Raw genomic sequence first — 24,021 nt, forward strand, 5'->3', positions numbered from 1 at the left:
CCCGATAGGGACTCACATGGTTCAGATCTCAAGTTAATCTGTAGATTCACTCTCATATAGCTTCGCTACTGAAAATTATGCTACAATCCAACTAACGAACCATAGAGCTTAATTCTAATTTCATAATCTGCGATTAATGTTTATTTCCCACAGTCATTGCAATTTAATATCTAACTACCTTAACAAAATTAAAAGAGCTTTATTATCTCATATCTGAATGAAAGTATATAATATAGAAGAAATTTTTGCTTTATGAGGTGCTGGAAATAAATTCAGATTGTGATAGCGTGTTGTTTGTGCGCTATATTCTCAATGGTGAAATTCGAAATTTCCTTAAACATTTCTTCCGATCACTTGGGTTTACTTGTGTATGCGCCTCTGTTACTTCTTCGACGTATAAGAGCATTTACAGCATACATGTAATAATTATTGAAGTGCGATTTGATTAATTATTGAATTGCAAAGAGACTTTCTGTAAAATCTCGGCCTTGCTGCAAGTTTAAACTCAGAACAAGTAAATAATCTTGTGATATATATGCCATATTTCTCATTGTATTCCATAAAACGTTAGAAAAAAAGATTAACTATTATAATGCAAATTTTAAAAATCTCTTAAGTTGTTGTAAAGTTTTAGTAGTATATAATTTATTTTATTGTAAATACATAATAATTTGATAACTTATTTATTTATATATTTAGAAATAAATATTACACAATATTCTACATTCCGATTATCATGTGTAAGTACAAAAATGCGTGATATGGGATATACTATAGAAGCTCCAACTTATTTCTCATAATTATGATTTATACGCACGCTTAAGATAGGATACTTTGTGTCAAGTTAAGAACTTGTTTTGAAAATGACAAGTTTTTGTTTCCAGACACGATAGAAATTAATCCCACGAAAATAGGTATACAGCATATGAATCACATGCATGTAACGTGGGTTTCGTAAAGGACAACTATTGTAAGGTTAGTAATAACAAGTTTCAGTAGATATATATGAAATAGAATTTATAATAGCATTGCGTTAAGAAGCTCGTGAAATTCGTCAGTAGATCTATTATTTAAGAAGATGAGTTAGGTGATACTTAGACAGGGGTCACACGCAAAGTCTCTTCAGAGGCTTCTTGGATTGAGATGTCGAAATGGCCTTGCGCTTAAATGGCTAGCTTTATCCAAAATTTTGTCCCGAGGTCATACAAACAGAAGTTAAATAATAAGATGTTGCAAATACAGAACTCACGAAGTATGTAAAAGAAAAATACTTATGATGAAAAGGAAAAGTTTCCTTGACCTCTGTTCTAAAACTTCAGTTGAGGTTAATGCAGAAGGGCAAACTGTCAGAAATATTGCCTCATTGTACACGGTCCAAATGACTTCTATTAACGTCTTCATGAAATTGCTGCTGGAAGATTTATTAGAGCTTGAGTCGCATATATTCTTGCTGTACCCTTCTATTCAATCATTTATTTTATATAAGTGTGTGGTAAAATCGATAACCAGATTATCTATGGATCAAAAGTCGTGTCAGAAAATTTTCTACAGTATTCATGAGGCAATCTCATATGAAATCTGCTCAAAAGAAGTATCAGTAAAAAAAAAATATCTTCATAAAAAGAAAAGCAAAAGTGTATTCATTCAATCTACAGAACCGTGATAGAGGGGGAAATTTTAATTTCCTTTTCTTACAATCTTTTCATTATGTTGCTTATCTTTGTGTGTTTGCCAGAATTAAGTCTTGCAACTTTTGCTTCGTGTACTCCCATATTATCTAGAATTTCGCACAGATACGTAAGCCCGATGACAGTACAATATCTTCACGTAAGTTTTCTTCGTCCTTATCTTTTTCTGTACAATCAGTTAAGCGATTAATATAAGGTTAAGTCATAAGTCTTGCAATATTTCCACAACCCAAACAGCAGGCGCGTGTATACGCCGTGATTGACCGTAAATACAAGGGGAAGCTGACCTAAGAGGTAGTGTGGCAGGCAGACCTTCTAACATGGAGGCTGCCATCCGTCAGTATATTCAGTCAGTTTTTAGTGGCAGTGACAATGAGTACTCAACAACATTCGATACGTGAAATGTTACTGTATCAGTTCGAACCCGGGTATAACAATGCGTCAGAAACCCAAAATGTGTGTCATGTGAAAACGGAAGGTGCAGCGAACCTCAGCACGGCAACTTGTTGGTTCCAAATATTTCGTACATTGTGCAAAGGTGTTGAACATCATCCTAGGTCTGGTGACCCAAGGGTAACAGATTCTGATATCATACAACACGCCATTGAGGAAAATTCATCCACCAACACACGACGATTGTCAAACCAAGTCCGTATATCCCAGCCCACTGTATTGCGTCACCTTCACAAACTTGGGAAAACCACCAGGAGCTGCCGCATTGTGCCACATGAATTGACCTCGGTTTAGGCCCAGAGGGAAGTAGATGTGTGCCAATAACTGCTACAAAATCCGCATCATAAGTGTATCCTGAAACGGATTGTCATGCGACGAAAAGTGAGCCGACCCGAATTTACCCAAACGGGACCAACTTCCAAAAGCGGTCGTCAAATTGAACCATTTCGAGTAAAATCCTGTTTTGTATGTGATAGAGCTATGAAGGAGTAATTCACTTCGAGTTCGTTCTGTCGGCACCATCAATGCCGAGATTTATCCCGAACAGTTATATACTGCACTACGCCAGAAATATCCTGCATTGGTAAACCGAAAATACGCCTTGCTGCAGCAGAATAATGCAAAACCATACACGGTTCGAGAAACCAACAAAAATTGTAGGAACGTGATGCAATACTCAGCATATAGTCCTTACCTTATCCCTTCGGATTGCGACCTGTTTTGGTCCATAGCGCACTTCTTGAAATAATGATGCTTCACAACCAGAAGGAGGTGGAAACAAAAACAGCAGTGACCGACTTCTTTGCCTGTAAGGACAAGACACGGTATCGACGTGGAATCGAAAAACTATTATCATATAGGTGGGTTCACAGCCCAACACGAGAGGCTATAGTTTGAATGTTAACCTGCTTTCATTGTACTATAATAAACACAGGAAGGCCTCTGTTGCGTACCAGAATATTGCAAGACTTACGACTCACTGCTGTAGTTGTTCTCTAACTGTGTAATCCTATTCCGTTATGCAACCAGAAATGCTCTGGAGTTGTCATTACAGTATAACATCCAAGAGATCTTTGTGAGACTACGATAGACTTCAAGAACGGATTGAATGTCAAAAATAATAAAAAGTTAAAATATAGCCGTAAAAACCTTTAAAAATAATGCTTCTACAAAATTACAAAAAAAAAAAAAAAAAAAAAAAAAATGGTGAGGTAAAATGAACAAGTGTGTAAAAGCATTGGGCGCGATTGATTATAATGGATTATGGCGAACCACTTTACGTGCCCAGCCCTTTTATAGATTTATTCCCATTTCTTTAGTTTTACCCATCAGTAATATGATTTGCTCTTTTTTTGATCATCTTAAGTTGCTTGATTACTTTGTTTTTAAAAGGAATTAAAATGGCTTAATCGTAACATACTAAGTATTAGAAAATGAAAATCCCATCTGGAATCGGATCCGCACCATGCGCGAAGTCTGTAATTACCGTATGTAGTATCCAGTGTATTCAGTAGCAAATTTTAGGCTTGTAGAAAAAAAAGTCCAAATATTGTGGGACAACATTTTTAAAAATCATAGTGCAGCGAAGTGACTCAGTTTCCTAATCAACTCACCATTATGTATGTTGAGTTGAATTGATTTTGCGTTTAACGTCCCGTTCAGCAGCGAGGCTATTTGAGACGTGGACGTAGTGATTAACGTGGAATTCGAACCACATGAGCTCCCGCCGGGAATCCAACCCGGGTCTCCCACGCCAAAGGCGCGTACGCTAACCGCTTAGCCACGGAGGAGCTCGCCATTCTGTATGTGTTAGGTGACTCCTATGCATGAAGTCTACTATGTACAAACTAGGAAGCTTCGCCCGATCATCCAATGCTTTCTGCTTTCACATTGTGCTGTAAGTTCAGTTGTTGCCATTTAGTCTTTTCTTCAATGATGTATCAAATATCATACTTTTCCATTTAAAACTTTTGTCACCCTCCAGGGACCCCCCCCCCTTTTATTCAATGCGTTCTTTTTACATTTTTCTATCACTTTATGCTTCATAATTTTATCTGCAGCTGTTTGTGATCTATAAACACTAGACACTTTACCTAGGCGACAAGCTGCAGAGATAGTTTTTTTTTTTTTTAAAAAAAAAAAGATACAATGCTGTGAAAATAATTAGAGGATGAAAAGCAACACTTTTAAATGAGTGAAGCTTTAAATAATTATGTCAGTTTAAAACCTGTTTAAAACGTTAGAAATTTTATCTTAGTATTTAATTACTATCTATCTGATGAGTTACTGCGTTTGTTTTGTGGAATCCCTGCTATTGTGTTAAATGGTGTTATGGTTGAAAGTTATCAGAAGGGGAAATGTCAGTATGAGTGGTTTTCTGTATTACTTTACAAGGCGGTTAGAACATAAGAGCACTAAAAGTCAATACACACAATTCATTTCTTGGTTTATTTTGTTATATCGCCACACAAAGTAATGCATTCCGATTTTACTAGGAATGCATATAATATGTTGACACTTTCTAGAAAAGAAAAAGTGGAGTCGTTGGATTTAATAATAATATTTTTTAAAAAAAAAAAAAAAAAAAAAAAAAAAGCTACTTGTGCGGTAGGCAGAAGTATGAGAATTGCTATTGGTATATTTCATTCAACAATATTATTCAAAGTATATGCATAAATCCACGCTAGACCAGTGATCTATACAAGAGACTGACTCGCTCAATCCCACCCCTCTTAGTATAGTATTATTAAAAATTAATTCCGCGTTTATGCAGTATATCCCATATGTGATCCCCGATAATACAACTTCTCTTATAATTTGTCAAAAGTATTATACACCTAGGTTTAAAAAACAAAAAGAAAATTCTCTGAAGCTCCTTGTAACTCTGTACATAAGATTTCAACAATTTGTACTGTACTTTTCTTCTTTTAGGGGAGGGCTCTTGCCAGCATATACATAAAAATTTACGTCTGCGATTGCGAGCAAAGAGCATTAAAAAGAAATAGGTTGCTCAAGATTTCCTTTATGTAAAATTCTGTTGCTTAGCCGCATTGTTAGCTTATGCAACTTTGGTTCTACTTCTGATTGGATCACTAACATTTTCCAATGTCAACTTAACATCATGAAATGTCGCGGTAACTTAGTGCTAGAGTGCTCATTTCTAGTGTGTGGGGCCCCTGATTCAACCCCAGCTCGCGCCAAGTAGATCGTACGGTAAACAACCAACATTGCGTCGGTTTTCTCGGATTCTTCCGTTTCCTCCCACGTTCTTTATTCCACCATTTCCTTCATTAACATCATTATCCCTGTTAGTCCCTGGAAGGTAAAGCTGAAATATTTCAATTCCTATCATCATGAAGCTATTGGAGAATATGCAAATTAAGAAGTAGCGAACTCAGGTCCATAATGACACCTTAGAGCTGATGCTTTGATCACGCATCACATGATACATGTGGCTAGCCATAGTCCTTCGTGGATTGTTACCGCAGTAAGTTTAGTACTTCTTTCCATCTATTACTAATTTCATCGGTATTTCAAACCCTATGACTATAAGGAATGGTACTTATTTGTTATCAGTCTTCCCTGCAATTCGGCATCTCTGTGTACTCAAATAAAACATTTGTTGTAATGTCACAAGAATATATGAAAGTTTGTTCAGCCATGCGGCAAATATTTAAGCTGGTGGCGCATGGTCAGCGTATCGGCTTATATATATACGTATTTAACATAAAACGACTTAAAGTCTGTAGATAACTACTTTCATTAAATTTGATTTACTTCTGCATATCCTTTAGATTTTCTTGAAAAACTGCATAGAAAAAATATCAAGTAAAACCAGTACATCTGGCAACTCTGCCATGTGACTGACGTTACTTATAAACAAGGAAATTAATTCCAAACTTTGCCACATGCACAGATAAATCAAACGACTAATAAATGCCGTGTACGTTTTTAAACACACTTTTGTAGTCGGATTATATTATTAATAAAGTGGAATAACTAAAAAAAAAAAATCTACTGAATGACATTTAAGAAATTCTTCGTGGTAAAAATAAAAGGACAGGTCATTTATAATTGTATATTATCATCAAAAATGATTGTAAAGTTCAGGGAGAACTCCTATACACAAAGGACTTACGTCAAGATTTTCATTTTAAAACAAAACATGATGTCATTTTTTTAAATATGTAGATAGCATTTGAGCACATAACATTCTCCTACTACGACTATAGTCCTTGTAAGGTGTAATCACTAAAGTTGCAATGTATACTTTCAGGGAATATTGAAAATGACATATTAAATTGCACATATTCTCGCAATAAACGTGTAATACGTACTTTATTTTCTTATGACCTTCAATGTGAATAAAAAATGCACACGTTTCTCGATTTTGTAACATAATCGAGTGTCAGTAATTTGATGTTTCCTTTGCGATTATGATTCTTCGTCTGATTGCCTTGTGTTTCGCCAGATATATTGCAATTGGTGACTTGGTTCCGTGCATTATATAGGTAGGGAGGGCAGTAATAGATATATCACGTTTGTGAATAATTTCATGTTTGATGCATAAAAAGTAAAATAAAAATTGAAGGTACAATAAAATATATGTATAATGCAGTCACGTCAAGAAAGTGAATATCTTGTGAATGAATTGGTAAATCGAGCTCTTTACAGAAGAGAGTTCTAAGTTAGATAAAAGTGGGTTATACACTGAACCGACTGTACTAATGTATTTCAGGTATTTGGTGCAAATGCTCTTCTTTTTAAAGCAATATCGAAGCCGCTAAGCTAAAGACAAAATAAAATCGGGTGACGGCAGGTATTTGTGATTGATTAGATCCTAAACGTTCGTTTTCAACACCGAGGCTATACGAAACATGGTCTTCTGTTTCAGATGGGATCTAAACCACTGCTCGACTTTGTATCCAAGGCAAATATCCATGGGGAATCGAAATATGAGCCACATGCGCATTAATTATATGGCAACAGAAAAACATTCCAAAGCCGACAAAGGCAACTTTTCACTTAGGTGTATGTATACCTTTAGACTTATTTCCATACGTTTTGAGAATAATGAAAAAATTCCTCCAAGTAGGACCCTTAGTGGTACTATAAATCAGTGGTTTTCCTCATGTAGTTAACTGAAGGAGTTTTCTATTTATAATCCTTGTGAAAGTGACAGTAAAGCACTGTTATCCATTGTGTCATCCGATTCAGTTAGGTCACCTGAAGCAGCAATTTACAATCTTTGACTCGCAAACTGCTGTAATCTTTATTTTAAATGACGATAGGAATAAATGTAGTTCGGTAATAGAAAGTCAAATGCATACCTATTTATCAATTTATCAATTTTTCACATTCAAGGAAATTTTCTTTTGTAATTTTCGTTGTTTTAGTTCCGCGATATATACTGTATATATAAATCAAGCCTACTTTTATTTCCAATAACAATAATCTATAATATAATCACTAACACTAAATACTGTTTCAAAATTGCTGTTGATTTTTCATAAAAACCGGGAATCAAAATATCTGGACATTGCTCACTTCTGATTGTATGAAAGGCGATTAGAAACTAAGCTTTGAGAAGATTAGAAGGGGGAGAGTGATTTGAGAAAATTGTAATTTTCCCAGTTTCCGCAAATTTTTTACCGTCCGCTATTTTAGGCAGAATGAGAATAAGATGAAATCGGTATCCTTATTCCTTTAATATGGCAGGCTTAAATTTACCATTTATCTGTAGTAACTGTATTAAATAATTGGTTAGGCGAAATGATGCAAGATCGTCTCATTAAAGCCCTGGTGCATAAAATAGACGTTTACCTGCAATCATTCATCAATACTATTACTGTTTTTCAAGTTACTGGGTAAGTCTGAATGATTACAATCCGAGAAAGATAGAAATGCAGTTATTAGTTTTGCTCTTCAACTAAAACACTGTTAGTAAACAGTAGTTTTCTTTTATTAAAGAAATTATTAGAAGGAAGATAGGAAAGACTATATCAACTAAAGAATGTAGTATTGTTTCTAATCAATCACGAATAATATTTAATGTTTTGCAATATAAAGTGTACTGTACAATAATAAAAGAAATAATACTTATGTGAATAAATTTTAGAATTATGCAATAATTATTGCGTCACATCGAGATTTGTAAAAGCTGTATAGACTTCAGAGGTTAGTACTATGCTGACAGTAAATCCCATTCTGAAGTGGTGAAGTTTGGTTCAATTGAGAGAAAGAGAATGAATGACCTCTATTAACAGGTTTCTAATGACCTTCAACTTAATCATTACCGTTGAAGGTGTAGTTTCAAAGATTAAAGGAACCTTGAGCATGGTCATGTGAAAGTTATATTTAAAAAAAAAAAAAAAAAAAAAATCATTGTTGCCAGTGATGCTGGCAGAGTTCAATGTTTGTGGTGAATGACTTGATCTGTGCTAGAACATCGGTTTCTACATGCGCTATTAATAAATAAAATTAAAAATCTTCTTTAAGAGTCATTTGGAAGACATTCAAACTATATCAGAATAGTGATGAGATAACAGTTGATCAATACAGAGAGAGTGTCAGGCTTTTGTAAAAAAATCAAAGCATAGTAAAGCATATTTTCTGAAACAATCGAGATTTACCCGTCTTTGTTGCTCTCAGTGTGTTGCTTTCGTATGTCTGTAAGGTCCCTCCGAAGATTTCTTGTAGCTAATTGGTTAGGATGCCCACCGTCGGAGAGAAAGACCGTGGCTCGATTCCCGATGGGAATTCATGTTCTTTGGGCCCATGTTAAGCTGTAGATCCATATCTGAAAAACCTTGGGGCTGAGCATGATGTTAAATAATAAATTAACCAATCAAGCCTCGAACTCAGATGCATGTTTAGTCTATAGATTAGTGTATAGTGTATAGATTTCTGGAACACTGCTACTACCGGTATTACAGTGTTTCGAGTTTGGTTTTAATTGTGTGGAAGTATAGTTTTCATGAAAATTAGGTAAGGTTGTTCTGTTATCTTAGAACTAACCATCTAAATCAATTTTTGAATAAGATGAATATACTATGTTTCATTTTTCCATGGAAGACTAAATTGTTCAAGGTTTATAATGGATCTATTATATCCGATGCCATATGATTAGTTGACTTTTGTGGTTTTCTAAATCTACACACTCTTTGTACAGAAGCTATATCTCCACTCTTGATTTTTCCTCACACGACTTACAAGAGACGTATGCGAACCGTGACAACTAGATATTTATGAAAATTGGTATCCTTACTCATTGTGGATCGCTAATCATCGTGGTGATAGTCACTCGGTGCGGAAATGCCTTGTTTACCCACTACGTATAATACATATATTACCAAGCAGTGACCGGGTGAGTCTGTGCCGAATAAATCCCCAAAAACGCCGGAAAAGGCAGAAAATGAAAAATGTATGCAAGTAACCTGATACCTACAGGAGAGGGGCATGTGACCAAGAACAGGGCAGTAGTGTCACAAGCAGTTTTGTCATCCCAACACAAACTTATATTTTTGCAAATAGAACGTATACCATTCTATGGCATTATAAAAATTTTCATGAAACGTGAAAGAAAATAAGCACAAGGCGGGTTATCAGTGTTGCCAAATAAGGGAGTTCTGAGGCTCTGAAATTAAGAAATTATGGGTTCCGTGCAGAGAAACTAAAAAATGTACTACAACAACAAGACTGCAGAAAGAACAAATGTACAGTACGGAGTAAACTACACCATACACAACATCCAATGACTAACGGGCTTCATGTCGAATTCATTCAACAAACGACATATGTTAGAGTAGCCGTAGAAGGAAGTAGTCCCATGTGACATAATGCGGAAATATGAACAGCAAGTCTTCCTGTAGAACAGCAATTCCAATGGCGTTTGTGCGGAATCAATATCTCGAACCGTTCCCCAGAGATATAAAACGAACTGTCTTGGGGTTGCAACATTGCATAAAATTCTAGATGCCTTCCAAACTACAGAAACGACGGTATAGCACCAGAAAACAGTATAGAAAAACTGTGGCACGAAAGGTAACAAACCTGTGACAAGAAAGTACGTCAGAATCAATTCGCAAAGACTAATAACCTGTGATAGATGTAAGTCGAGAATATAGGAAAAGTTAGCATGTGAGACAACGATGAGAACAAAACACACTGCATTTAGCTTACCAGTAATATACAGGCGCAAAACATTTTAACATAATACACCAATACATGCAACAAAAAGCCATAGATAGTATGGCAAAATACATACATTTCTCGCCCTAGCCACACATTCGACGTGATTCGATCAAGCCCGTTAGTCATTGAATGCTGTGCATGCTGTGGTTAACTCCCTATTGTACAGTTGTTCCTTCTGCAGTCTTGTTTTCGTACATTTGTCCGTTACGGACATCATAATTTCTAAACTTTAGAGCCTCATATCTCCCTTATTTGGCAACACTGATAACCCACCTTGTTCTTATTTTCTTTCACGTTTTACGCCAATTGTTTTAATGCCATAAAATGGTATACGTTCTATTTTTTAAAAAAATATAAGTTTGTGTTGGGATGGCAACATTGCTCGTGTGACACTACTGCCCTATTCTTGGTCACGTGACCCCCTGCCGTAGATATTAGGTTACTGGCATGCATTTGTCATTTTCTGTCCTTTTTTTCCGGAGTTTTTGGGATTTAATTCGGCACAGCCTCACCCGGTCACTGCTTGGTATATGTATTATACGTAGCGGGTAAACAAGGCATTTCCGCACCGAGTGACTATCACCACGATGATTAGCGATCCACAATTAGTAAAGGTACCAACTTTCATAAATATCGAGCTATCACTGTTTGCATACATCCCTTGTTAGAAGTATGTAAAATTCGACTGTGAAATCACGGCAATTAGAAAACGAACTTTATTTATTTACTACAAAATTGGAAACTGATGTCTCATAGGGGGTGAATCTTGTGTCTGACCTTGGCTCATCCAGCTCGGCTAGTCAGGATGGGTGTGATGTTGGTAAGTATAGACTTGGGTTGTAATAACTTGTCACGGGTCAGAAATGGAACAAAGAGTGGATATAAAGTTCTGTACGCACTTAAGGAAAACTTTAGCGAAAACATTTTAGTTGTTTGAAAAGTTTATGAGAACATTTGGCTTCCCCGTTGGTGTTTTTGAATGGCATAAGAGGTACAATGCTGACAGGGAGTCTGTGTTAGATGCCTAATACCCAGATCCAGGCAGGTCTGTGAGAACAACTGGAATGATTGACAAAATTAGGAAATGTGAATATGTAATGGAGAAGTCTTGTCCGCATTTTGTTTTCATTCCTATCCCTATTTTCATTGCATCTCCTTTCATTAGGATTCATTTCATTATATTTAACTTGTGTTTCGCCAGTTGTTCTCAGATTTTTGAAACTGCGACCGCGCGGTCATGCTTGCCACAATAAAATACCGCAATGATCGAATTCGCAATAGTCGGTATAAATGTTGCGTGTAAAATGGGTTATTATTTCAAGGATATTTCAAAATTTAGTAATTAAATTTTGTATATGAGGTAAAGAAGAAATTGTACTTTGTTAATTGAAAATGAAAGTTCATTTAGAAAAGCAACATGATTCTTTAATCTTTATGTATGTATAAGTTGTGCATAAGCTAAAATAATTAACACTTGTACTTCGGGCAAAGACAGGGAGTTACTATGAATCGTAAGCAGGTGCCGTTCGGATAAAATCGAAGCCTTTCAAGAGCGCTACCTAGAGAGTGGAAACTCAATGTAATTCTGCTTCATATGTATATGTATGTGATTTTGGGACATTCTGTTAATGATATTGATTTGGGATTGTAAACCCTCGAGGAACACTCTAGGATGGTTGTAAGCAAACTCATTGCAGTGGGACCAGCGATTTTCATATAGTTGGATAATTTTACTGTTTTCGTTGACATCTCATTTCGAAGATTAAGTGTTGCCCTCACCAAGTCCGACCTACTCTTCCAGATATTTTATTTAAATTTAATATGACTACAATGTCGAGCGAATTGTACTCAGTTTGTTTAAAGGCACATACATGCATCATGATTAAAATCCACATCGATTATTCTTGCTTCAGTATCAAATAGCTGTGAGACCTGGAGCTATATTTAATAATATGTAAGTAAATCGTACATTAAAAACTGTCTTGTATGGATATAACTTTCCTTTTTAGCATTAAAACCTACAATTACATTTAAGCTTTGTAAGTAGTGTTCTTGCCTTTCTAGTAGAAGACCTGGATTCTGTTCCCGGCGGAGCTTTGAGTCCCACATTTATGTTGTAGGGTTTACATTATACATGCTCTCAGTCTGTAGAAGTGACGTGAGACCCCTTGCAATATCATTGTCAAAAACTGAAAATTACATTGGTAAAATTCATCTTAAAATGTCTTGGATACCTAAAGTTAATGGGAAAGTGATAAGTATTACTGAAGTTAAAAAATAAAGCAGTTTCAGTGAATATCGCATATTGTATTCATAACTGAAGAAGCTTTCGTGAAATGAAATAATCAACGTAGACATGAACTAAGATTATAAAAAATAGATGGAATTACCGTAATTATTCGAGTGTCATGCTTATGGCAACATGCCTCAATGTCTCTTGTACATGAATGATGTAAGTATAATACACACTCGCAGTGTTCCTTTCATTCATACTTTCATGAGAGGAGTTGGTCAACGCCCTCCTCCCCGAGCTGTGTTTTTAAAAATTTTTCTGCTTCAGCCGTGATCTCAAAAACAATTTAAACACCCACTCTGAGGCTAATATTCTTGGTGCGGGAGCTGAAATTTTGGCATTGACTCATTTTGCAAAGGAAGTTCGATGTTGATTTTTTTTTAATGTGATAGTCTTTTTACTTCTTGCTTCCTACTTCGTAGATGTATTTCTTTTTATTCTTTGTCAATAAACGAGTCGCGAATTTTCAGCATATTTCAAAAAAATTTTCTCATTTTCATTTTGCCCCGTGGACAAAAGTTTCTTTAAGAAAGTATGCATATTCATTACCAGATATTAGCATTATCTATTAATGATTCGCTTCTCATGATATTAAAATCATGAACATTTTCATTAAGATGTTCATTCAAATTGAATATTTATTTATTTTTCGATTTGTTTGTTGAAAGACTGACAGAAGGAGAAAAAATAAATGAAATATTTCTGTTTTACGTCCTCGGTTATGCCAAGTAAGCTAAAGAAGACAGTGATGATGAGAATGAATGAAATGATGAAATAAAGAAAGTGAGAGGAAACGAGACATTTTGAGAAAATCGTCGCATATGATGTTTGACCAGCACAAAGTCCACATGACGCAGGCTTGGATCAAACGAAGGAGGTGAACTATGTACCACTGAGTCACCGCAGCCCTCTGTTAAAAAGAAAAGTAGGCAGTAAACCTTATCCATAGGATCCTCTTGGAAATAATAACTTCCTTCTCCGTTATTTTTTAATGTTTTCGTTTTCAAGTTTCAGTAGAATTTATTTTTTGAGAGAAGAAAAGAATTAGAATGACTTTAAAGTCTATTAGAGTACAATCTGTGATGTGGTTTTTAATAGCGTCCAGAAATTTTAGTTTAGTCCTGAAATAACTGTAATTTAAAAATAAGTTTTTTTTTTCAGTTATTTTTACATGCTTTTCTTTAACTTCCAATAGTTCAACCTTGTTCTCAAACCTTCCAACCTTAATTTAACTCATTTCCCAACGTCATACAATTATAAAATTTTAAATATCAGAATCTTTAATAAGAATTAACTGTTACTACTAACAGTCTTTTCTTCAACTCATGCTTATTTTTTCCTCTTCTCTTTTTTCATAGCAGTCTAACAGTAAAAACTTAGACAGAAGAGGATGTTTTGCGGGGAAACAGACAACACACACCACACTAAACCATAGACTAATTCAGTATACAAATACGCAAGCCAAATGTGATGAAACAAAGATATCGTTATTACGTCTGCATATACTACAGTGTTCCAGGAGGGGTTGGTGTTGCATGGTTGTGTAACCGGATATTTTTTTAAGACTAAAGATTTGTTTTAAGTATTAAAATAGTGTATCAGTAATAATAAAGCTTTGCTCTTGAGCGCAAAACATTATTGATGCATCACTAAAAATTCATTTAAAAAAACTGAAATAAAGAGAGAGTTTTACATTTCCAGTTGCATTGTGCGTTGCCACTGGATTGACTAAGATTGAGCATGTGACAGGGAGCATCTATTTCTTAACATTGGAGACCGCATTTGTATCTGCATTACTGGTATCTTTCCATATTGTTCCCTATTGGTTGCAGCCACTTTGGCAGTTGGTAAATATTTAGCTTCTCTAGTACTTGTAACTGCAAATTCCTCCCTTTGGCAGTGCTTGACTCAATTGATAGGTGAGTCAGTCGTAGCAGCTTGGAAGAAGAGAATACATTTATCAAACACAAACTGGCAACGAACAAACATGCGTCTAGTGGTAGTAGTGTTTCTTCTAGACTTTTTTTTTTTTTTTTTAAAAAGGGGACTTTGGCCTCCTGGAGTTGGACAGTCGATCTCCTCCCGGAGCTAAGAAAAATTGAATTGCTATCCAGTCCAGCCCCTTCACATTTTGATCCTGACCCCACACAAAAGTTTTTGGAAGGAAGCTTGAATGGTAGTGTAGAAAAGTTTTTAGCAGCGGCGGTCAGCAATCCAGGCGGGCTCATTATAGTTTAATGACCCGCAGACACCATCCTTTTCTGATTGAGAGACGCCAGATTATGTATTACAGTGATTTTATAGTATAGTCCTAAACATAGATCACCGCAGCGGAGAGTAAGAGGGGACAATCCTCATCCTGGATTTTCGAAAGAGATTTTGCTCTTTGGAATACATGCCCAAACATTATAAATTTGCTTACTCACTCACTAGAGTATTTAATATATTTTCTGTAGTTAATAAAGTAATTCAATACTCGTCAACTTTAATTACAATATATTACGTGAATAATATTGTTTGCGTCGTGTGTGTGTGTTTGCGACTTCGTTTGTGCATCAGTTTTCCCTCCCCTCTCTTGCGAGTAGGGAAAAATCCTGCGTGCGTTTCTGGTCTTAAATACTCATTATGGGTAGAACAGAGGAACTACGGTATCAAAATATAAAAGAATTTCGTGTTTCAATCTTATGCTAAGGTCAGTGCAGTTTTTAAAAATACTTACTGCCTCAAAACTCTTCAGTATCGGCTCTCTTTCTCTCTCAGGCAACATGTTTTCCTTTGTTTTGGTATCTTTTCAGGGGATTCCAACGTGGAATACCAGGAGGTATGTCTAATGAAAAACTGAAATATAAATGCAACCAGCGATGCACACAATTGTAATAGACTTAATATTTGTATTTCTTTCCATTCCACTCTCTTAAGTAATTTGAAATTAATTTCTCATCAATATTTTTCATTGACATATTAATAACTTTTACAAAATGAAATCTTTCAGTTTTATGTTCCGTGGTTACACCTACTAGGCTAAAGGAGATGGTGAGAAAGAATGAAATAATGGAATGAAGAAAGTGAGAGGAAACAGAGAAACTTCGAGAAAACCCATGCACACGGTGTGTGTCCACCACAATGCCTACTTGACACGAGCTAGAATCGAACCGAGAACTACAAGTACTTTATAATCTAGGACATAGTTTATGACAGTGAAAGAATAATACTCTTACCATGTACAGAAGCCTACATACTCTTTTTATGTTTAATCGGCCCCTTTAATTTTGTTTTTACTAAATTCTTCAATTTAAAACATCGTTACAGATAATAATCTGAAACAAGGAAGACTCAGTAGTCAAACATACAGGTAATTTGATGTACAGTATGAATAATAAATCAAATCAAATGAACATTGATAATAGCAGAAATATTTAGTGCTTACAGTCCCCAGTTCGTACTTTTTTCCTACCACTTACACACCAGAAGTTCCTATATTCAGGGTAATCTCTTTTCCGTTTCGTCTTACGAACTTTATGTTGGTAGGCTTGCAAATACATTCATAGATTCAGTGTGATTTGTTTTTGTTTTATTCATATAGGAAACTAAGTATTAGAAATTCAAAACAGAAGATACGTCTTACTCTTTATCTTTCAGATGGATACAATAAGCAATAACAACTAAATACTGCATAAGAGATATTTCTTCCCTACGCAAGCTACCTACATTTCAAAATACGAAGGTAATTGTTGAAGTGTTTCCACTTAATGTTTTTGATGTCTTCAGCGTGTATTGCTAAAAGTATGCTCATCGAAGCTTCGTTTTTAGATCGTATCTGCTTTAGTAGATCTAACATAAGTAGATTACATGAGGATTTCCTGACCTTCGAAAGAAGTAGAAGGAAAATAAGCGGTTAATAGTGGGCTCTGTATTTGCCATAAATAGTGTTTCAATAATTCATCTCACTGATCAGTTCTAGTCCTGAATTCAAGTTTATTACGTTTTTATCTTCTTTCTAAATAAATCTTTCCATTTTTCCATGATCCTTCTTTCGAAAATTTTAATTACCTTTAGTTTTGCTCAAGGAGAGCTACCAATATGTGAAAATTATTAAGGCGAAACCGGACTTCCCGTTTTGCCTTACGATAATAAATCATTAAATACCATTTTTTTAATTGAAGTTTCCTAACATGAGAATCATAAAGCGAATAGTGTAGATTCGATTTAATTATGGTGGCTCCGCATAGCGTAATCACTAACGCTCAAGCCTTCGGTGAGAGCACTGTCAAAAAAAAAAAAAAATGTAAAAAGCTTTTTCAGGTCAGCCATCCTGAATAAGGTTTTCCTCGTTCACACCAGGCAAATGCCGGGGTGGTACCTAACTTATAGGTCCCAGGACACTTCCTTCCTTTCCCAATCCTTTCTTCCTTCCCTTTCCCCGGATAGAGTGCTCGACAAGGAACGTCATCCCTCATACGTAATGGGCTATGTGGCCATAGATGTCGAAAGCACAAAAATTTAAATCGATTTAATTATGACTAAAAAATAGATAAAAAAAAACAATTTAAAAACATACTTTCTCCTTAGAAAATTTACAAATGAAATAAATTAAGTCTCCTAAAATTAAAAAAAAATAATTGTTTTCAAGAAAAGTAAAATATCTTTAAAGAATTTCTCCCTACATACTTATGCAGGGTTCTCATATTCAACCAATTTATAAATTATTCAATTCTCATTCAAGATTACATGTAAGTATACCTTAATTTATGTCAATAATACGAGAGTGTTAGAAAGGCTTAATATCAGATTTGAAGAATTTATCAATTATATATATATAGTATGAGAACGCTCCCCATGATTTTCTTTTAAGTCGTGGATAGATAGAATATTTTCTTTAAAGAATAATTTCTTTGAAAACAGATTTTTTTGGGTACGATTTGCTTAATTTTGTGTGTAAGTTTTAAAATAAAGTATATTTTTGATTTTTTTTAAATTATCATCAATAAGTTTCCACATCCAATCATTTTTTGTAGTCGGTTATAGTTTCACTGTGAAGTAAAACTAAATCACGAAGATCCCCTAGATGTTAAACTGTACTGCCAAAACCTGAAGTATTTTTGGTTGCATAACGGTATAGGATATGTAGTTAGTAAACAACAATATTACTAATTTATTTTTGTATTGTCATCGGGTTTACATATCTGTGCAAAATTTCAGAGTTGTAGATAGTATGAAAGTTAGTTCCGAGATTTGACTTTAAAATAATAATAATAATAATAATAATAATAATAATAATAATAATAATAATAATAATAATAATAATAATAAGAAGAAGAAGAAGAAGAAGAAAAGCACTTTAATAAAACAGCATTGTAATTTAAAAAAGCATGAAAATAGTATTTTTTATCTACTGCTGTAATATTTTATATATATTACCTAATTATAAGTCATTGCTAGTTCTAGCTACGTGCAACGCAGATTGCACAATACGCTCTTGGTTACGCTGTTAACTAACTCATTTTCTGAATTTTAGTTAAAACGTATAACTCAATAATAATGAACAATATGACACTTGGTAAAAGATAATTTCATACTTTCAATGTTGTCCAATGTTAATTAGCCAATGCTTTCATTCAAGATCTTAAAAATGCATGAAATATCGAGGTCCGATAATGTTACGACTTCATAAACTTTTCCCACAGACCTGTAGACTAAAAGAAAAGAATTTTAACTATTTATCAGTTCCTTTAGTAAAATATTATATATAATAGACGTCATATTTTTTTCGAGTGTTATTAATTGGAATTCAAGGAAGTAGTGGAAAATCTGAACTATTATGTATACATGTAATAAATCTTTGAATTTATAGTGTAAGATTTCATTTTTATAGGAAAATAAGGAAAGTGAGAAAGTCTAGTATCGAACTGTTAATTCATCACTCTTGCATTTAGGAATGGTAACTATCTTCCAATTGGTTATAGTTCGTTAATGTATTTCAGTATCATTTTCATCTTGTATATTTTAATTATTTAATTCGCGTTAAAATTTATTCTCCGTATAGAAAGCCACAAAGAAAACACAAGCACATTTATTTTTTATGGGCTTCAGATTACATGATGATCTCATTTTTTTCTCTTTTAGACATATGTTGCGTTCAAACAAAATCTTTATTGGATAATAATAATTGCACTTAATGAAGGTTCCGCCCGGGCTATAGGCTGTCGTGTCTGATTACGTGATAACAGCACGAGAGATAGGAAAAATGCATGATGTAAACCTTATGTTTCTTTAAATGCATTTTATTTGATCTTTCCATTCAGAGGAAAATATCAGAAAATGCGTACATAAATATTTTACTTATTTAGGGATCTTCCATATTGGTAACATAAAATGTTTGTGTTTGTCAGAATGCGCAGTGGAACCGTGAGAACCCCGTGTCCCCGTTTTGAGAGAAACGTTGATCGTTTGAATCATCTTGAGCGTGAACGGAGAGTAGAGAGTAGTTGTAGGGGGAAGGGTGAAAATTATCCCCTGTTAGATCACCTCGCCCACCCATGTGCCCATGCTGTGACGGCCTACCCTCAAGTACTATTAAGCAAGGACGATTGTTTGCTTCAGGGAAGGAGGTCACTTTTTCCCTCGTAAGAGTAGAGCTATATAAGCGTAGTGAACAGAAGAGTCGGAGCAGTAGTCTCATAAGCGTAAGAGAAGACACTTGTGGAACAAAATGGCCCTCAAGGTAGGCTTCGTGGAACCTTCCGTATTACATACATTCATTGCTTTGCTTTCGCAAGAGGCTTTGGTGATTGTCAAGTGGAAGGGACTCCGTGACTAGCCGATGAATTATAGTGGCTTATTCGCGTTGTGAGTGACACTGCTGAATGTTCAATGAATTGTCCGTCGATCGAATCGCGGAAATATGCTCAGTGTGTATTCACATATGTATGTTGGATTGATAATGCAGGCTTAACGAATGTTACGAAACATAAAGGACGTTTTCCAATAGTATTCTTGAACAAAACGTTGTGTCGTCGTCTTTTTTCTTTTTCTTTTTTTTTAAGCGAAAAATTACGTATGCCCAACATTTAATATCAGTGCCGATATCTATGTTAAGCAGTAGAGTATGTGTAATACGAAACAAAATCGAACTATGAGACTCATTACTTAATGCTTAATATTTGCGTCATGCAGACTTCCTTTTACTGTAAAAGCCAAGTTAAATGATAACAATATTGTCGTATTCATAATCAATACTATATATAAATGTTATTGCACCTAAAAATTGAGGATTAAATTTCTTTTGGTGAGATTATTATTACAAAATTTTCATTGTTCCAAACTGCTGTGACTCAGTGGTAGATTGCTCACCTTTGGTGCGTAGGATCCCTGGTTCGATCTTAGCTCGTGCTACCTGGGCTTTGTAGTGGACAGACACCGGTGCGTGGGTTTTCTAAGAATTTTCTTGTTTTCTTCCACTTTCTTCGTTCCACCATTTAATTCATTATCATTGCTACCGTTTCCCTTAGCCTTGATGCATTTTCGTGGGAACGTTTAACTTGAAATTTCATTTTCATATAATTTATTTCTTGTTTCAAAGAATTATTTCAAGTAGTGCTATCAGATGGTAGCTTTACGTCCTATTTCATTATGAAAGTAGCTAACATTTTGATTAACAGTATTGTAATATGTAGCAGTGAAATGTAGAATGATTTTAAAGAATCATTGCTGGGCAGACACGTGCTACCAACTGTAATTTAATTTAAAAAAAAAAAAAAGTGTTGACAATAAGACCGTAATGTATTTTGTTATTTCACTGCTTTCACAGAATGGTTTTTCGCCTTTAACGACGCTAGTTTGATTCTTGGCAGCAAGACTTGGTTCGGATTTCACATTCGGCTATAGGTTGCAATCTCGTGTTGTCTTTATGCTGAAAACTAAAAGTGTGATTGTATCCGTATTCTGTTCTCTTGCTCATTGACCTTTTTTTTTTTTTTTTTTTTTTTTCTAGTGATTGTAATCGTCAAGGTTGTAAGAAACTATATTTTTTTCTCAAACTAATAAATATAAAAAAAATGTTTTTGAACTTTCTTAGAAGAGTACATACAATCTTCAAAGAAACAAACTACGTTGTTCGTTTCCCTTCTGTTTTTACTGAACAGTTTAGGTTTCTTTATTGAATATGAGCATCCGTTTTCAACGCTGATGCTATATAGGACTGAACCTACAGTTTAAGTTGAAATCCGATCGACCCTAATACGACCAATGTTCTTCCGGGAATTGAACTCGAGACCAAGTGCCACTAAACCAGCGGGGAGGAATTTTTCTTTATTGCTAAGTAAGGGAATTTTTATAAAAAAACATGTCAGGATCAATTATATTCGAATTGACTGAATTTAAAATACCGTACTTTAGCAGTTAAGTTTTTAAGTTTTTGAACACCACCTACTGTTCATATTTGAATCGAATTTAGTCGGCGAAGTTCATTGTTTTTAAAATCAATAGTATGTTTTCTACATTCACCATAAATATGTATCCTCTAAGAAAGCAAAGCATATGTATTACAACTCAACACACGTAACAATTTGTTACGTAAAGTAATGTGTATATATTAATTTAAGTGACAAATTCTATTCAGTAGTTAGGGAATAAGTAGATATTACCATATTCATTTATCTTAAATAAAAATAAGATATGACCAAAGTAAACGTATTTGGTGAAAGGAATGGTATATTGCTGAAACTGTAACACAGATTAGTAATGATAAGTTAAAAAAAAAAAAAAAAAAAAAAAAAAGATTTTATTATTGAAATTATGGGTAGTTCAAAGCTAGAATTGAGATAGAGTTACCAGATTCATTTATATACGTTCACCATCCTCTTTTGTAAGTTACAGCTTTTGTCTGTCTTTCTGAGTGTTCTACTGGAAGGCACTCACTTATCCTAGCATAGCTAGGTGTGACTTCTAAGCCAGTTAGGCAGGGAAAGGATTACCAATTCCTTTCTAGTGTGATTCAAAAAGGTATATGACAAAGGGCTATTTACAAGGGTAACTACCTGTTTAATGAAGCTGTAATTGCACACTTATGAAGCTTTAATTGAAGTATTTAAGTTTTATATCCAACGGATATGCCGGCTAGGCTAATAGGAGACGGTGATGATGAGAAATAAATAAAATGGTGGAATAAAGAAAGTGGGAGGAAACGGGAGAACGTCGAGAGAACGCACGCACACGGTGTTTGTCCACCGTAAAGCTCAGTTGGCGCGAGCTGGGATCGAACCAAGGACTCCATGCATCAGAAGTGAACGCTCTGCCACTAAACCACCGCGGCCCTTAAATCACACAGTATACCTTAAAACCTAATTCACCACTTCTACTCTTAATTTTCTGTTAGTCAAAACAGTTTTTTTTAAAACTACAAAAGGAAGAAACTGGCCGCCCTACCCCTGATCTGGTGGCTCAGGGTTGATTTTGAGTTTTAGAGTCCCGTTCATCACTGAGGCTATATGAGACATGGACCTACAGCTTAACGTGGGATTCGATCCACATGAACTCATACCAGAAATCGAACAGGGATCTCACACACCAAAGACATTTGCACTAACCATACACCCACGAGGGCTACTATAGGGTAATTGGGTTAAGAGCTGTCTTCGAGCAGAACACTCAGTAGTTAGATCTTATCGACTTTGAATTATGGAAAATAATGCCGAAATCTCTCCGTTCCCGTGCATTCAAAGTAGATTTAACCTCTCAATGTGTAATCCACTTTCAACATACTGGTGGAAAGAGCGATAACAACAACATACAGATTTCAATTCCCTAGAACTATATTTCTATTTTTTTTTTTTCTGGTGTTTTCTTCTTTATTAAGATGTAGAAGTGAACTGCTTTAAAAATAAAGAAAGAACAGCTAACGAGTATTGCGTAAACTTTATTATATGCTCTCGTAAATAATATCAATTTTAAGTTTTGTTTTTAGATTACGTATTCCATTCCAACTTGTAATAAGTCCTGATGATGGGTCTCCTTAACGGTTTTAAGTCTGCATCATTTTTGTGTTTTAGCTCATTATTTATGAAGAATTATTTATCTTTTTTCTTTAAAATGAACTGAAATTTTAGTGGTTTGATTTTACTAATCTCTTTTTTCAAGACTATTTAAATATTCTTTTATATGAGCTTACAATGTTAAACTCATTGATGCAGGGAAAGACGCAATATCTATCCTTTCTAAATCAGCTTCCTTCCTCCCATGCACATATGATCTTCTAAATAGTTATTAAATTATCCTAGGAAGGCATAGAATCTAGAAAATACTGTATGTTGCGGACAGGCATATAAAAGTTGCAATGAAACTTCAGTGCGAAAGATGTTTATTCTTCAAAAATCAATTTGTTATATTGGAAAACCGATTTGACAATTTTGGCCCAGTACTGTTGGATGATTTTTTTGAAAAAAAGAAACGTATTTTTTAAATGTTTTCTTCTCTCAAAATGTTGATTTTCAATATTTTCAGCTGTTCGTACTCGCAGCCGTCGTGGCTGTCGCTAAAGCCGGAGTAATCGGTGCTCCAGCCGTGGCTACATATGCCGCCGCCCCTGCCTACGCTGCTCCAGTCGCCAAGGTAGCCGCTCCATTGGCCTACGCCGCTCCTGTAGCTAAGGTTGCTGCTCCTCTTGCTGTCGCCGCTCCTGTTGCTAAGGCTGTTGCCCCCGCTGTTGCTGTCGACACTGACTACGACCCCAACCCACAGTACAGCTACGCTTACAGCATTCAGGATGCTCTCACCGGTGATTCCAAGGCTCAAGAAGAAAGCCGAAGTGGAGATGTTGTCCAGGGAAGCTACAGCCTCGTAGAACCCGACGGCACCCGTCGTACTGTCCAATACACTGCTGATCCAGTCAATGGTTTCAACGCCGTCGTCCACCGAGAACCCGCTGTAGTAGCCGCTCCAGTCGCCAAGGCTGTTGTTGCTGCTCCTGTTGCTAAGGCAGTTGCTCCAGTCGCTGCTGTTCACGCTGCCCCAGTTGCTGCTGTCCATGCTGCTCCTGCAGTTGCTGCTTATGCTGCCCCTGTTGCCAAAGTTGCCGCTCCTCTCTACGGTTAAGTTTCCTTCACAATATGTGACAAAACGCTTAATTTATCTGTAAAAAAGACTTTGATAATAAATAAGTAAATGTTGTAATTTTAATGATTTGATTCGAAATCAAAAGGGTTCCTATATATTTTGCTTGCCCTTAAGTGCATGACAAAAATCTTTGATGATAATCAATGTATGAAGAAAAGAATAATATTTTAATCAAAGCTTTTTTTTTTTTAAGAAAAAGGATTCAGTTTATCGTTTTTTAAAGTAGTTATTCAATTCGTGGTTGACTTTAATTTACTCGGAAAAGTATTATTGTCAAAAAATAAT

General features: G+C 35.2%; 2 protein-coding genes across 3 annotated transcripts in view; both read left to right on the forward strand.

The window, feature by feature from the left end:
* Positions 1–24,021, forward strand: part of LOC145692843 (neurobeachin-like protein 1) — a 561,942-nt gene that overhangs the window by 396,944 nt on the left and 140,977 nt on the right. The window lies entirely within an intron of this gene.
* Positions 19,198–23,793, forward strand: LOC145692888 (cuticle protein-like). Its single transcript, XM_081768441.1, has 2 exons — positions 19,198–19,348; positions 23,125–23,793. Exons 1-2 carry the CDS (start codon positions 19,337–19,339, stop codon positions 23,713–23,715), a joined length of 603 nt encoding a protein of 200 aa, XP_081624567.1. The 5' UTR covers positions 19,198–19,336; the 3' UTR covers positions 23,716–23,793.

This window comes from Thermobia domestica, chromosome 1 (assembly GCF_964235325.1).
Source record: "Thermobia domestica chromosome 1, izTheDome1.hap1.1, whole genome shotgun sequence".
NCBI classification, from domain to species: domain Eukaryota; kingdom Metazoa; phylum Arthropoda; class Insecta; order Zygentoma; family Lepismatidae; genus Thermobia; species Thermobia domestica.